The sequence below is a fragment of the Arachis stenosperma genome, chromosome 6 (assembly GCF_014773155.1).
Source record: "Arachis stenosperma cultivar V10309 chromosome 6, arast.V10309.gnm1.PFL2, whole genome shotgun sequence".
Lineage (NCBI taxonomy): Eukaryota > Viridiplantae > Streptophyta > Magnoliopsida > Fabales > Fabaceae > Arachis > Arachis stenosperma.
In genome coordinates, this window is record NC_080382.1 from 140798691 (window position 1) to 140815744 (window position 17054).

Sequence of the window (17054 nt, forward strand, 5' to 3'; positions counted from 1 at the left end):
ATTTTTATCAAACTTTAGAGATAAAAAATATATTTTATCCTATTTAATTTATTATAATCGATAATATTTTTAAATAATTAAATCTTTCAATCTAAATATCAATACCTAGAGCAGCGTAAACACTGACTTTAGTACCATTATTGGTTGCAAACACAACTCTTTTAAGTTCAACCGTCTCCAAATTTAATGTGTTAACAACATTTTATCTTTAAAAAAACAAAAACAAAAACTTTATAATAACTTTAAAACTATCTTTTCTAAAAAAAGGAGCTTTCTCTCAATATATAAGGGAAAAAATTCTAAACAACTCCTGATTAATTAGAAAGATAACGAAGTTTTCAATAAAAAAATTCTTATCAATTTTTTATATTTATATTTATGAAATTGATTAATCTTTTTGTTAATATTTTCTATCTGTATTAATAGATTAAGCTTACATGACATATTAAACTATCGATTGGTCCATTAAAAATCAATTAGGATTAACAATTTTTTTTTGTAAGAATCTCGTTGTCTTTTAAGGATAATTACCAAAATCGTTTAGTTTTTATTTTATTTTTCTATTGCCTTTTTTAAGTACATTAGTTAATTTTATTGTGTAAAACTAAGAAACATTAATAATTTTTAAATTATTTTTATTTATAAAAATTAAGAAATATTCTCCACATCCAAGCAATTTTGGCATCCAAGTTCATCCAAGCAATTTTAGGTCGCGCGCTTTTTCCGCTTTTTTCTTTCCTCACGCTTCTTCTATTCTTCTCTTCTCTTCTCCTCTACACTTCTTCTTTTTCTTCTTCTCACTCGTTTACGCACGGAACGTCTTCTTCTTATTCATCTTCTTCTTCGCATTCCTCTTCCTCCTTATTCTCCTCTTTCTTTTTCACGTGTTTTCTCCTTCTTTTGTTGTTGTTGCTGGCTAGCTGCTGTATTTTTTTTGTTTTTTCCTCCTTCTCTCCTTGGTGAAAAAGCAATAGAAGATGAGAATGAAGAGTTTTGAATTGTGCAGAATAGAGATGAACCGAACATGTTATTATGGTGAAACAATTGTATAGTACTAAATGAATGAAACATTATCCATTATATAAATTCAAATTCGAACAGCTTTCTGCATAATGAAGCGAACACATACACATGATGAAACAATTGTATAGTATTGAATGAACGAAACATAATCTATTATATAAAATCAAATTCAAACAGCTTTATGCATAATGAACTGAGCACGTACTCATAGTGAAACAATTGTATAGTACTGAATGAATGAAATATAATTTATTATATAAAATCAAATTCGAAACATCTCTCTCTACAATTTAGAGATTATCAATTCAATTCAATTCAATTCAGATTTAGAACACCTGTGTCTATTCAATTCAATTCAGTTCAATATAGTAATTGTATTCCATTTAATTCGATTGAAAAATAATCCATTAGCAAAATGTTGGTGTTGTTGGTGATGACGACAACAAAAGAGGAAAAGAAGAATAAGAGGAGAAGGAAGAGGAGAAACAGAAGAAGAATCTGTGCGAAAAAAGGAGGAGGACGAGGAGGTATACGTGAATTTGAAAGAAGAAGGAGATGACGTATGCGTGTATTTGAAAGAATAAGAAAAAGAAGCGCGGGGAGGAGAAGAAGATAAAGCGCGTGTAATGACGCTATTTTAATAAGAGTGATTTTTGTTAGTGTTGGACCTACTTAGATAAAACTTGGATGAAAAAATATTTAGATGTGTAGCATAGCCCTTTAAATAAAGAATATTTAGTGATTAACATGTCATATAAGTATATTTTAAACAAAGATCATTAATAGAGAAACTAACCAATCTCACAAAATTAAATATTAAATACCAAAAACAATATTTTTTTGTTTAAGACCTTATAATCCTTTAAAAAAATTATCAGAACCGAATTAAATATTCACTCGTGTATATATATATATATACACTATATTATTATTGATTGTTATTCTCTCCCAAATCATTTAATACATAAAATCTTGAGAGTAAAATACAAACATAAGACGAATTAGCTTTATTACTAATAAAATTAAATAATTTAGATATGAAAACATTAGTAAATTATATATATATATATATACTTTTTAAATTTTAAATCTTAAATTCTTAATTTAATAACTTTTAAATTTAATTTATTATAATTCCTAATCTCTGGATACTCAAACCTTTTAATTTAAATTCTTTTGACTACACCATGAATATTAATTCTGATACATTGTTGTTTACATGGAACCTTAAGCATTAGGTGTTACAATATTTTACTTTTATTTTTGTGTAGTACAGTGGATACAATGCTTACTACTTTATTTTGCATAAATTCTTTTTTACCGGATGTCCAATTACTATTTTCTTTTATTTTGATACATATTTTTAAAATATTCCACTCTAATTTCTTTCTTTTTTTTATTGTCCATTTTATTCAAGATCCAATTCATTAAAAAAATGATTCTAAGAGCTGTCATTATTATTTTACTATTATAGTAATGTTTTTTGGGTTACTGCGTTTACTTTAAAGCTAATCATATATTAATTATTCTTTTCATCCATGTGTCCTAATTTTATTAGTGTTAGTCAATTATAATCAGCTTTAGCCATCAGAAAACATGGCTACCACAGAAGTCACCAAATATATATTTTACTATCTTAATTTAAGAATAATTAACTTCTCATTTTATTATTTTATCAACTTTTTTACTTTAAAAAACTCTAATATAAAAATTATATGTGAATCAAATGGATTTATGAAACGATTCAATAAATAATTTAGTGTATAAATCATATAAATGCGAGTCAAATAAATCTTTTTATTAATTTTTCATGAAATCCTAAAATTATTGGTGTTCTAAAGTGTTACATAGAATTAGATTAGACTTTAAATTTAGATGTGGAGTTTAAACATCTTAGTTGAGAGTTTTACTTGTTCACCGGAATAAAAAAATTTTTGATATTATCGTCTAAATGATGGTAGAAGTATTTGCAAAAAGTTTTGACGCTTAAGTTGCCAAATTTTAATATATTTAAAATAAAATTGGATTGAAAAAAATATATGAATGTTAGAATATTTATAAAATTATAGATAAAATTTGGTCATTCTTTAAGAATGACTACAGATGATCATAAGTGATTATTTTTTTTATAGAGTAAAAAATTATCTCCATATTTGAGATAATTATCTTCAACCCACCTTTTACTGCCAAAACAAAAGGCTTATTTTGTTGCATGTCATTGTCCTGTTCTCCCAAGTTTTCTACCATTCAGTCATCCTCTCTTGGGATTAAAGACATATCTCCTGAATATTTCTTACCCTCACCCTCCTTTTTAATTTTCTTTACCCTTATTTGTAGTTGATCCTGCTCTTGCCATGAAGGATAACGTGGATCATGGGCTCTAGAGTGTCCGCCGTGGATAAAATTGCCCCTCATTCAACCAAAATTGATGGAACAGTGGAGAAGATGTATGGAGAGAAAATAGAGAGAATTTTTACAGTAATAGTATTTTTTTTTTGTTTTTTCTTTTGCAATTCTGTCGTTATATGCTTCTCTAATCCCTCCTATATTAGGGTTTTTATTACTCTTGTAACATGTTTAATTTCATTTCAGTTGGGCCTTCAATGAATTCAGACTTTCAAATTCCAAAAACAAAGGAAAAGAAGAACGAAAGAAGATGGATACCCCAGAAAAAAAAAATAAAAAAGAAAATGGATGCAAATAAATGTTTGATTGGATAAATAGTTTATTTCAAAGTTAATTTGACTTGGTCTTATGGTTAGTTTTTTAGTTTGTTTTTTTTTTTTTGTGACAGTTTTTTAGTTTGTTTAAGTGTGAAAGATTTAAATCTCGTCTTGTACAGTTAATAATATATTAGCTAACAATAAATCATAAATAAAACTTCCATTTATGACAAATTAGTTTGTAGATTATGAATAAAAGAATACAGTAAAAAACAAAAATAAAATATATTCAAAGGTAGAATCCAAAGCTAAAAATGTGTTTGGAGATGTATTTAAAAAAAACCCATATTCGGGCTAAATTTTTTGGCCCAAACAATGACCCAACAAAAATAGTTTTTAGAATAATTAAAATTCTCAAAGACAAAATTTTGTGTTCACATATTTAATCAAAAGGATTTCGGATTTAAAAAAATTTAAAATATAAATCTACTTAATATACTAAAATTGGGTTTTCCACCAGCTACTAAAGGTGACGTGTCGATTTCTTATGCTTCTGTTTTTCCTCCAAAACGAATAATTTTTTTTTATTCTAAATTATTTTATTGTAATTATATTATAATTAATACTAAATGAATAATATATAATAATACTAATTTGGCAACATATCTTCATTATAATTATATCAAATTAATATTTAATGCACTATTAAATTACTTATTAATTATCAATTAAAAATACTTTTAATAATTTTAATGATAATAATAATATCAATAATAGTAATAATAATAATAAAAAATCTTTGTTACCCGATTCACGTATATCAAATAATTTTTCTAAATTTTTATAAAAAATATCTTTAATATAATTATATTGTAATTAATATTTAATGAATAATATATAATTATACTAATTTAGAAGCATATCTTCATTATAATTGTATCAAATCAAAATTTAATGCATTATTAAAAAATTACCTTAATAATAGGTAATTTATATATTTATTTTTGTTTTACTAAAGTCTATATATAGTGTTTTCCTGTGGTACATGAATCTAAATTTGAAAATCAATTCATAATTTTATATTTAGTGTTTTTTTTACTACTTCATAGAATAAGAATGTATTCTTCGTTTTTTATTGAATTTGATCCTTTTAAGGTATAATTTATAATTTTTTATAATATTTTTTTATATACTCATTCTATTATATTATTCTTTTGATAATTTTTTATTTGTTGTTACTCTAAGTTATTCTTATCGTCTAATGTTCTAGTTCGATTGTCTTTTACCACAATCATTTACAATGCATCACATCCATGAAATACCTCATCGAGTTGTCTTCACTGATTCGGGTTCCAACTACATGGATGTAAGCGTTCAAAGAAGAGGCAATAGTCTCTACTTTATCGAAGGATGTAAGCGTTCAGTTTTGTTAAATTCATGACAAATTCAAATATGCAATTTCAACGATTGGTAATATATTTAAATTTTCTTAGTTTAAGCTGTTCATTATTAGAATAATTTTTTAACATATTTTGATTTTTTTCAGAAATTACCAGCTTTCTTTTGCATGCATGCAATGCCATTGAGGGGAATAAGAGTTAGTTTGGTTTCTCGGTGTGACAATTCTATACCTTGCCGCATTGCATGGATAGCGGATGATAAAGCTTATCTAACAAGAGGATGGTCTGATTTTGCACGAATTCTAAATATTGAAACTTACGATGTTATTTCAGTTGGTTGTCGTTACAAGAACGATTCCATACTACTATACGTGACTAAGGACTAGAATAGGTTCAATATTGTTTAGGTAATTTGGTTTTACTATTAGTATTTGATTAAATTATAATTATAGAATTTTAAATTATTGCCTCAATTTATATATTACGATTATTTTTTGTGGATGTGCTATTTTTAAATAATTTAATAAAATAAAGTAGTGTCACATATTATTAAGTTTATTTTTATCCTTTATTTCTTTATTTGTATTTTCATTATATTTGACAAAAAATGAACCTACACATATATTAAATCGTTGACCTAAAGACAATTCATTTGCCAATAAAAACAGATTTTATTTATAATTGGAATAAATTTTATTTGCCGATAATCGGTGGATAAAATTGAAATTACACCCGTGTCATATAATTATAATTGATTAATTGGTATAAAATGAAATTATACCCGTGCCATGAGTAATAATCTAAATAATTATATCTTAATAAAATATAATTTGAAATAATTTATAAATAATTATCTTAACAAAAATAATTATTTAATAATTAATTTAAAAATCAATGCAAAAAATAATTATTAATAATAGTATTATTAATTGGGTAAATAATATAATTTTAAATTATTACTTGAAATATAAATAATATATGAAAATCTATTGAGTAAATCAATGATTTTGCACCTTAATAATTTGACAATTATTACTCAATTAACCAGTTAATTGAATTAGTAATAACAATTTCCAATTTCAAATTTTGTATATTAAGTAGTTATTAAAAACTGGGTAATAACGATTTACACAGAAAATCATTGAGAAATTCAATTAACCATATAGAAGATAATATACTAACAGTTTAGTATATTATTTATGGCAAGCGAAATTATTTCCTCAGATTTTCTATTAGAATTGAAATTAGTAATAGTTTAAAAAAAAGTTTATTAATAAAATTACTAATAGTCACATTTTTATACACAAGATATATGTTTTCTATATATTATTTAAAAAATATAATGAAACATGAATAATGAATGAGTATGTTATTTCTTCAACTAGCTAATTAATGCAAAATCGAGTACCATTTTTTATTCGATTGAGGTCATATTTTGTTTGGTGATAGTTTTAGTCACCTTAATTAAATCATGTCTTTGTGCCTTAACTTATACAAGTAGTAATATGTTACATATTATTTGGTATATCTAAGTAGTTATTTCTCATAGTGGAGATGTAAAAAATCATATTAAGGTTTATTGCCAAATAATTAGTGGATGAATAATAGTAGATTATATTATTTTGGGAAAGAATTTTCATTATAATTATATCAAATCAATATTTAATTATGATAAAATATGTTAATTATAATTATATGTTAGAATTATAATAATTACGATATTTATGTTATATATTTTAATCATTTATGTACGTAAATAATTAGAAATCAATCAAATCAAATTATCACGGTAAATAATATGTTGTATATTATTACAGGAAATAATCCGTAGATAAAATTGAAATTACATCCGTGTCATATAATTATAATTGATTAATTGGTATAAAACGAAATTATACCCGTGTCATGAGTAATAATCTAAATAATTATATCTTAACAAAATATAATTTGAAATAATTTATAAACAATTATCTTAACAAAAATAATTATTTAATAATTGATTTAAAAATCAATGCAAAAAATAATTTTTAATAATAGTATTATTAACTGGGTAAATAATATAATTTCAAATTATTACTTGAAATATAAATAATATATGGAAATCAATTGAGTAAATCAATGATTTTGCACCTTAATAATTTGACAATTATTACTTAATTAACCAGTTAATTGAATTAGTAATAACAATTTCTAATTTCAAATTTTGTATATTAAGTAATTATTAAAAACTTGGTAATAACAATTTATACGGAAAAATCATTGATAAATTCAATTAACCATAAAGAAGATAATATACTAACAGTTTTAGTATATTATTTATGGCAAGGGAAATTATTTTCTCAAATTAAATTTTATATAATTATAGTAAGTCTTTATAATTAAAGCAATATAAAACTGCTTCATATATAGCAATAATATTATACATATTTATATATCTCTTCTTTTATCTTTTTTTTTAAATATTGACATATAATTAATTAGAAAATATATAATATTAAACTGTTTTGTTATGCATATATATAAATTTATATAATAACCCGTATAATTTATACGTATGGCATAATACATATGTCAAAAAAGATTCCATAATTTTTGAAAACCACTGTTTTGTTATATGAAATTGAAATTGAAATTAAATAATTTCTATTTATATAATTTTTTTCTATTAGTATCAAGTATTTTCATTAAAAATTCATATCATTTGTAATTAGTGTGTATTTTGATGTTAATGCTTTTGCGAATAAACTAAGTGGGTATTTAGAAAGGCTAACTAATGAGCAAAAATTTGCATACGATCAAATAATTGGTGCTGTTAGCGGTAATATGGGTGGACTTTTCTTCTTATACGGTCAAGGTGGTTGTGGAAAAACATTCTTATGGTCAACTATATCATGCTCAATTAGGTCTAAAGGAGGTATAATCTTAAATGTTGCTTCGAGTAGGATTGCTACACTTTTGTTGCCTAATGGAAGAACTGCACATTCAAGGTTTAAAATTTCTTTGGCCATAAATGAGGATTCTTTATGTAGCATTAAACAGGGAAGTCCTCTTGCAAGGTTAATATCCAAGGCCAAATTAATCACATGGGATGAATCTCCAATGATAAGTAAGTATTGTTACGAAACTTTAGACAAATGCCTCAGAGATATTTTAAGGTGCTTAGATTCGTATAATGCTCATTTCCCATTTGGAGGTAAAGTTGTTATTCTCAGAGGAGATTTTAGACAAATTTTACCTATGATTCCCAGAGGCTCAAGGCAAGATATAATTCAGTCTTCTATTAATTCTTCATATTTGTGGCATAACTGTAAGATTTTGAAGCTTACAAAAAACATGAGATTGTCATTAGGTGAAAACAACAACATACAAGAACTCAGAAATTTTGCAGAATGGTTACTCAAAATTGGTGATGGTTTGGCTGGTGATACAACAGATGGTGAATCGATCGTTCATATACCATTTGACATTTTGATTAAGAACTTTGAGACAGCTTTGGATGACCTCATTGATTTCGTGTATCCAGATATGTTATCCAATTTATCCGTTGAAAATTATTTTAAGGATAGAGCAATTCTTGCACCAACTTTGGATTGTGTCACTGATGTCAACAACAAGATGACTGCAGGGTTACCTGGACAAGAAAGAGTCTACTTAAGTTCAGACTCTGTGTGTGCTGAAGAGGGAAATATGGAATTTGAGTTAGATGCTTTCTCGCCGGAGATTCTAAATGGAATAAATTGTTCAGGTCTACCACCACACAACTTGGTTCTGAAGGTTGGTGCTCCTGTTATGTTGCTGCGGAATATAGACCAAACTAATGGTTTGTGCAATGGAACGAGGATGCAAGTTAGAAGAATGGAAAATCATGTAATAGAATGCAAGACTTTAACTGGTAACAAAGTTGGAAGTATTGTTCTTATCCCAAGACTAAATCTAATTCCAAATAATGAAACATTGCCGGTCAGGTTTCAAAGAAGACAATTCCCAATTATCATGTCATTTGCAATGACAATAAATAAGTCCTAGGGACAAACTCTATCGAAAGTTGGAATTTACCTTCCAATGCCAGTTTTCACCCATGGTCAATTGTATGTTGCGTTATCAATGGTAACGAGTAAAGATGGTCTGCGAGTGCTGTTGTAAGATCATGGACACTTGGAAGATAACTGCACGATGAATGTAGTATATAGAGAAGTTTTTGAGAGCCTATAATAAAAAGGTAATAACAAAATGTCTTACTAAATCTATTTATTTATTAAAATTTATTACTATCACTTAAAAAAATTTAGAAATTCTAGCAACTAATAGATGAATTCTTATTGTACATTAATAGTTTGAGAATATTAAAATTATCATTAAAATTTGTATAATTTTATTCTCTTGACAAACAATTTTATAATTACGTTAATCATATAATTTTATATACAAACATTGATACAGTGTTGTTTTATGTATATATTTTACAGGTATCAAAGGATAGCATTGAATTGTTATTCAGTAGGTTTAAATTATTTATTGTTTATTACAAAACTTTCTGCATTATGATTCTCTGTTAATTTGTTCTTCATTTTGAGCTTATTTTGATATTTTCTTACTTCACAGTAAACCAACATATAAAACTTTGTTGGTAGATTTAAGTATTACTAGATTATTTATGGTCATATTGAGTATATATGTTTGATTTATTGAAAAAAGTAGATTAAATAACTATTTTATAGTTAATACAATTAATACTATATTAAGAAAAGAAAAACAACGCATACAAGTTATTTTTTTATTAATTAAATTATTATAATTAAAATAAAATTTAACATAACAACTTAAAATTATAATTTCAATCTTATCACGTGCATGGTACGGGTGATTAAACTTGTTTTAATTAATTTCACCTTTTTCAATTTTTTCTTTTCTCTATCTCATTTCAGCATTTATATGCATTAACTAATATTTAAAACTAATAAATGATAAAGTCAACTAAATATTTTATGAATAAATACAATCTAACTTTCTTTTTCAAATAAAGCAATTAAAAAATACAATTAATATAATTACTTCAACCAAACAAAATATTTTTTATTTAAAGGAAATTTGATTATAATATTTAAAATTTTTAATATTTGAAATATACTGAAATTTAAAAGTACTCAATCTAAGCACACTCTAAATGTAAAATTTGAAAAATAAACTTATTGACCATAAAACGTGATAGTTTTTCAAGTTTCTAATTTTCTATCTATTTTAATGCTAACAAATCCAGCATTAATGTAAATGGGTTATGTTGAATATTAAGAAATTGTAATATACAAAGAATATAGTAAAATGATATTGTTGAATAACCAGGAAAAATTCTAAATCTACTTGTATCATATTATAATAATTTGTCAATAATTTAGACAAATTTTTTGACAATTAACTAATATGAAGAAATAAATGAATTCACAACTTTTATCCTTTTTTTTTTTAATGAACAACGGGCATTTATTTAAAATTTTTACTTTGATATCTCCATGCATTGCATGTGCTAATTTGGATTACAAGTTACAACTAGTTACACCCTATCCAAATGCACCTTTAGCAATGAATAAAAATAAGAACACAGCTCCGTGAGCTGGAGATTTGTCGGTGGTTTAGTTTAGCTTATTTGGGCCTTTTGGGTGGAGGAGCAGTTGGTCATTTTCTATTTTGGTAAAAAATTGAACATGGGTACTAATGTATTGTGTAATTGGTTTAATTGATTTGATTTAAAATTGATTATGTCAAAATTGTTAGAATTTATTTTGAAATAAAATGATTTATGTTTGGGAATTCTTCTACCTGTGGTATAGTTGTTTATAACCACATAATCAATTATATTATAATTTTTTTGGGTTGATTGAATTACCATGTATTTCTTTTCTTATTGATGCTTAATAGTTAATATCTCGACATGCGTTGACCTGAGTAATGTAATTATAAATTTTACAAAAAATAAAATGTGTCACTTGTAATTTTAATAAAAATAGTCTGTAATTATAATTATAATTTACCACATGCTCTCTTTTACAACTTTAAAATGTAGTTTCATATTTATAAAATAACTTTTTATTATAGTGTAACTTTTAATATTAAAAACTAATATATATAATTTTATAAATTAATATTTTTTAAGTATTTTTATTTAATATTAGTAAAGATCAATATACTATATCTTAAAATTATATTATATTTTGTATATTATTTATCAGGCAGAAAAAAATATTTGCATGCTATTAAAAAATATTGTCAAAATCTCATTTTCTATATATAATTTTTTTAATTGACTTATTTTTTATTTTTTATTTTCCTTATGTATTTAGTATAAAATGTTTTATATAATTCTTGAGTTATATTTTTTTTATAACAATTAATAAAATAAAAATAAAAATATATTTATTTAAAACAATAATAATAAAAAATATTAAAAGTGAGTGAGGTGGCAGAATTAGATGGGAAGACGAATATAACCTTTGTATCTGTCTCACTGTGTCCCGCTCTACACTGATTCATTTCACCTTCATCTCATTTCACAAGTCACAACACATCCTTCTTTCATCACCCTCTAATCTTTTATATTACTCACACCGAGCTCCCTCCCTTCGTCGTAGATCTATTCTCATTACTCGTCATTAATAATATCACACACAAACCCACTCTCTTCTCTTCTTTCTTCTTCCGATATCGAACGACATGTCGTTTCGGAGATCCCTTGTGTTCTCCGCATCCTTCTTCTTCCTCCTCTTCCATGGCGCCTTCTCATTCTACCTTCCCGGCGTCGCACCTCAGGATTTCCAAAAGGTAACCACAAACGAAACCTCTCTTCGTTTACATTTTCTTCATTCGAGCTTTTCCTCGATCTGCCTTTTCAGATCTTGGATCTGCCATAAGCTTCATATATTCTATTTAGTTTTAGGTAGTTGCTTGCATTTTTTTTTTTGTGACATTTTCGTCGGTTGTGTGGATTTCATTTTTGATCTGTTCGTTTTATGGGATTCCATCTGACGCATTATGTTGTATGTTGTCGATGGTGCGAAAGTTTTAGCATTGTCGGTTGATTCGGATTTGAACTCGATTCGTTGATTTTGACTAGTTGTTAGGGTGGTTTGATGTGGTGGCGTGCAATGTGATTATATGAATGTGAAGATATGGGAACGTTGTTGTGGATGCTTTGTCGTCTTCTTTCTTAGGAGTAATTTGACTATGGTGTTACAAATTGAAACTTTTCAGGGAACAGATTTAGTTACTTGTCTTGTGTCATTTAACGGCGAGAATAGATTTGATTTGATTTGATTTTATGCTTCTTGTACTGTTTAGTGTCTCGTGAGCTCACTAAGAATTTTACCCGCTTTTAGCACTTTTATGTCATATGCATCTTTTGAAATAGTCAAATTTAGCTGTAATTTGAAAATCTGTGTGTTTAAAGCTTTTCGTTCCCATGCCTAATTTTCTTCAGTATGTTTTCTCTTGTAATGTTGCTTTGCATGGATTTTGCAATGTGCATACTTTGTTGGGTGCATGTGATTGGTTCTTTAATTTGGCTTTGGCCTTCTCCCTTTAACTTTTATATTTTTCTCTCACCCTTTAATCCCTGAATGTCAAATTGCTGTTAATAATGAATGTTCAGAATTCAGATTTAAATATATCTCTTCATTGACTTCTGATATTTGCTGGTGCAGGGAGATCAATTACAAGTAAAAGTAAACAAATTAACATCAACGAAGACCCAGCTTCCCTACACATATTATTCCCTTCCATATTGTAAACCAGGCAAAATTCTAGATAGTGCTGAAAATCTTGGGGAAGTGCTTCGAGGTGATCGCATTGAAAATTCTCAGTATGTGGTAAGATTCTTGTAACATGTTATTTTGTGACATGTTAACCATGTTATGGATCCAGCTAATTTACTCTTATTTATTTACAGTTTAAAATGCGTGAACCACAAATGTGCAATATTGTGTGTAAGCTGAAACTTGATGCCCAGAGTGCAAAAGAGTTCAAAGAGAAGATTGATGATGAGTACCGGGTGAACATGTATGCCATTCCTGTAGTCCCCCCCCCCCCCCCCCCCCCCTTCTCCTTTTCCTTTTTTTTTTTTTGAAAAAATATTACTATTTTTAATGTCAGTATTGTGTAATTTATAATGACTACACCTTTTATGTACAGGATCCTAGATAACCTTCCCTTGGTGGTTCCAATAAAACGTCCGGATCAGGACTCTACTGTTTATCAGCTTGGTTTCCATGTTGGACTCAAAGGGCAGTATAGTGGGGTATGCTCGTTTTTTTGTAGAACAATATTTGTTGTTTTGAATCCCAAATATTTTCTTGTGCTTATTTTGTTGAAAATGGACAGAGCAAGGATGAGAAGTATTTTATTCACAACCATTTGGCATTTATTGTCAAGTATCATAGAGATTTGCTAACTGAATCTGCTAGAATTGTGGGCTTTGAGGTGAAGCCATTCAGGTTAGTATTTTTGTGATTGCTCTGCACTATTAAATGTATTTCATTTATTTTGTTGTGATATGCATACAACACTCATGCCGACCCCACCTAGAGGGATAAGGCTTTGTTGTTGTTTGTTTGTATGTATACAATTCTCATACTGATTTTCTGAACCTGAATGTTGAAATGTAGTGTTAAACATGAGTATGATGGGAATTGGAGTGAAAATACACGTTTGACAACTTGTGATCCTCATGCTAAGCACACAGTTGTCAACTCCAACACTCCTCAAGAGGTCGAAGAGAACAAGGAAATTATCTTCACATACGATGTTGAATTTGAGGTGAGTTTTTTGTAGAATGGTACTGTATTTTCTCCTTGGCACTTTCTTGATGGCCAATTTGGCTTATGACTTATGGTAGATATTAGGTAAAATAAAATTCCTGTTCTATTAATGGACTTTCTTTTGTCTTTTCATAACTGGCCTTTCATTTCTCTTACATTACATCCAAATGGAATCATTCTCTTTCTCCTCCACCTCATCCTCACATGAATGTTGTTGTTGAGATGAAATATGATTATGGAATGATTGGAATCTATTTCTTATGACATTTATCTATCTACAGGAGAGTGATGTGAAGTGGGCTTCAAGATGGGATGCCTATTTGCTAATGAATGATGACCAGATTCACTGGTTCTCAATTGTGAATTCATTGATGATTGTTCTCTTTCTCTCTGGAATGGTGGCAATGATAATGTTGCGTACACTCTATCGTGATATTTCAAAGTACAATGAGCTTGAGACCCAAGAAGAAGCGCAAGAAGAGACAGGCTGGAAGCTTGTCCATGGTGATGTTTTTAGGCCACCAAACAACTCAGATTTGCTGTGTGTTTACGTTGGAACAGGGGTTCAGTTTTTCTTTATGATACTAGTAACCATGATCTTTGCCGTCCTTGGATTCCTTTCTCCTTCTAACCGTGGTGGGCTTATGACAGCCATGCTGTTGCTTTGGGTATTCATGGGAATTTTTGCTGGTTATGCTTCTTCTCGCTTGTACAAAATGTTCAAAGGATCAGAATGGAAGAGTATTGCCCTCAGGACTGCAACCTTGTTCCCTGCAACTGTCTGTGCTGTTTTCTTTGTGTTAAATGCTCTCATTTGGGGAGAAAAATCATCTGGAGCTGTGCCATTTGGAACAATGTTTGCTTTGATCTTTCTATGGTTTGGAATCTCTGTTCCACTTGTTTTTGTGGGTGGCTATGTTGGATTCAAGAAGCCTGCAATTGAGAACCCGGTAAAGACCAACAAAATCCCAAGGCAGATCCCAGAGCAAGCATGGTACATGAACCCGGTCTTCTCAGTTCTGATTGGAGGAATACTCCCATTTGGAGCTGTTTTCATTGAGCTTTTCTTCATCCTCACCTCAATCTGGCTGAACCAATTTTACTACATCTTTGGTTTCCTCTTCTTGGTTTTTGCCATCCTCATCGTCACTTGCGCCGAAATAACAATTGTGCTTTGCTACTTCCAGTTGTGCAGTGAGGATTATTTGTGGTGGTGGCGTTCATACCTCACCTCTGGCTCATCTGCACTCTACCTCTTCCTTTATGCAACGTTCTACTTCTTCACCAAGCTTGAAATCACCAAGTTCGTATCTGCTGTACTATACTTTGGCTACATGCTTATAGTATCTTATGCCTTTTTCGTGGTAACTGGTACCATCGGATTTTACGCATGCTTCTGGTTCACAAGGCTCATCTACTCTTCAGTCAAAATTGATTAGTTATGCAGTGGTCAGTGTCATGGATTAAATCTACTATACTCTTCCCAAAGGATGAAGAAGATTTATGTAAGGATTTCGAGATTCAGGTACTATCATTATTCAGAATCAGATGTAACCTATTCTATACAATTTTGCATTGTGAGAAGGACACGGTTATTCTTTTGTTTCGATGTCTTTTTTACTTGCTGATGCTGAGTTGTCGAAGTAGGAGGATCCTTGTTTGATTACAGATTTATAGGGTTTTTTTATGTTACTGTCGTAGAAGAATTTCAAATTGGCTCCATTTTAGTTGATTTTTATTTTTGTTATTGTTTTATTGTTATATTAGCAGTGTAATAAATGTCAAATATCGTTAGCTTCAGGGTTGTTCACTTGTTCGTTCCAGTGCAGCTTCGTCCGCCGCCTGTTTAGACCGTACTTCTTATTTACCCCCACATTATTATTACTTTTTCAAAGGTCCAATTTATTACTCGATCGAACCATGAGACAGGAGAATGGAAAAAAGACAGACAAAGGCCGTTTTAATATCTTTTCTCCATAATGATTGATTAACCAAGAATATGACAAGAGTTTACTTAGAAGGCAGAAGCCGTAAGTTTTAAAGTTGTTCCCAAGAGATGAGTTATTTTTGAAAGTCTGATCTAGCTTGCATCGTACACCACGCAAACAACCTTTTAACCATTTGAGAAGTCTAAAATATTTCTTCTCCAATAAAGGATAAATTATTTTCCTTGTGGCATCAAGAAATTTGTTAAAGTGTACTAATCAAGTTCTTTTCTAACATGCTTGCTACCTGTGCAAGCAAGCATCCTTGGCTTTTACAATGTTGGTAGCTGCCAGATCCAAGTCAGCTCTTCGAGAACAATGAAAGCACCAACCTTTGAATACCAAGCATGCTAGCGTTCTTCATTTAACTTTATTATTTTGCCTTAAACAAAGAAAGACCATTACTTTTTTATTGCTTGTAAAAAAGACTATTATCATCTGTGTGATTATGAAGAACGTGATTGCGTACAAACCCAAAAAAAGGTAAGAAAGTCTTCAAGAAATGGCAACGGACTAGTATAGCTAGTTCAGCATACATTCACAAAAAATAAAAAGAAGAAAAATATATAGGTAGCTATTTCTTTGGGTGTGTGTCCTCAGGTTTTGCAAGTCCAACATTGACCTTAGCGACATCGGTAGCTGTGGCCTCTGGCTTCTTCTTGACATACAAAACAAAGTAACTAACAGCACCCGTTATGAGTAATCCTGCCACTGCCATTGTGCTCAAACTGAAAGGTAGTGATCTTCTTTGGTGAAGAACATTCCCACCTTTTCCCTTTGATCCTTCAACACCTGAGTCACATACAAGACACAAATCTTCATTAAAACAACATATGAAACAAGATATAATGAGAAAGTATATATTATATGAACCTGCTGCTTTCACTTGTTCTGAGCTCATCTTGTGTGTGTCTGCCGTTTTCCTCCAATCTTCCTCTCCACTCATCACTACTATCTATTCTTTCTTTCTTTCTTTCGTTTTCACTTAATCGATTTCAAGCTCTATGGTTTGTTGTCACCTTGTTTGTGAAATGTGGAAATTGTTGCCACTCACTAACTTTTCCTAAAGAAAACGTTGTTGCTTGCTTGTTTGCCACGTTTGAAGTTTAGTTTGGTGCCTTACCAACACGTACTCATTACGCGGCAATGAACTGGGTGGACGTGTGTTGAGATGATTCC

At 28.8% G+C, this 17054-nt stretch overlaps 3 protein-coding genes across 3 annotated transcripts; 2 read left to right on the top strand and 1 right to left on the bottom strand.

Annotated features, from left to right (window-relative positions):
• The first annotated feature begins 7909 nt into the window (after positions 1-7909).
• LOC130934840 (uncharacterized) lies at positions 7910-9112 on the top strand. Its single transcript, XM_057864367.1, has one exon. It carries the CDS (start codon positions 7910-7912, stop codon positions 9110-9112), a length of 1203 nt encoding a protein of 400 aa, XP_057720350.1.
• A 2495-nt stretch (positions 9113-11607) lies between these two features.
• Positions 11608-15622, top strand: LOC130935325 (transmembrane 9 superfamily member 8-like). The gene is made up of 7 exons (XM_057865023.1): positions 11608-11899; positions 12778-12942; positions 13023-13132; positions 13265-13370; positions 13454-13566; positions 13738-13888; positions 14172-15622. Exons 1-7 carry the CDS (start codon positions 11792-11794, stop codon positions 15327-15329), a joined length of 1911 nt encoding a protein of 636 aa, XP_057721006.1. The 5' UTR covers positions 11608-11791; the 3' UTR covers positions 15330-15622.
• Positions 15623-16336: 714 nt separating this feature from the next.
• Positions 16337-17054, bottom strand: LOC130935326 (uncharacterized). The gene is made up of 2 exons (XM_057865024.1): positions 16749-17054; positions 16337-16667 (listed from the first exon to the last, which is right to left on the bottom strand). Exons 1-2 carry the CDS (start codon positions 16819-16821, stop codon positions 16450-16452), a joined length of 291 nt encoding a protein of 96 aa, XP_057721007.1. The 5' UTR covers positions 16822-17054; the 3' UTR covers positions 16337-16449.

What these genes read in the sequence shown, in the direction of transcription:
- LOC130935325 (XM_057865023.1), top strand. Translation starts at nt 11,792, where the DNA reads ATGTCGTTTCGGAGATCCCTTGTGTTCTCCGCATCCTTCTTCTTCCTC. An exon ending in GATGAGTACCGGGTGAACAT is followed by an intron (nt 13,133 to 13,264) that starts GTATGCCATTCC and finishes TTTTATGTACAG; the next exon opens with GATCCTAGATAACCTTCCCT. An exon ending in CATACGATGTTGAATTTGAG is followed by an intron (nt 13,889 to 14,171) that starts GTGAGTTTTTTG and finishes ATCTATCTACAG; the next exon opens with GAGAGTGATGTGAAGTGGGC.
- LOC130935326 (XM_057865024.1), bottom strand. Translation starts at nt 16,821, where the DNA reads ATGAGTGGAGAGGAAGATTGGAGGAAAACGGCAGACACACACAAGATG. An exon ending in AGAACAAGTGAAAGCAGCAG is followed by an intron (nt 16,668 to 16,748) that starts GTTCATATAATA and finishes TATGTGACTCAG; the next exon opens with GTGTTGAAGGATCAAAGGGA.
- LOC130934840 (XM_057864367.1), top strand. Translation starts at nt 7,910, where the DNA reads ATGGGTGGACTTTTCTTCTTATACGGTCAAGGTGGTTGTGGAAAAACA.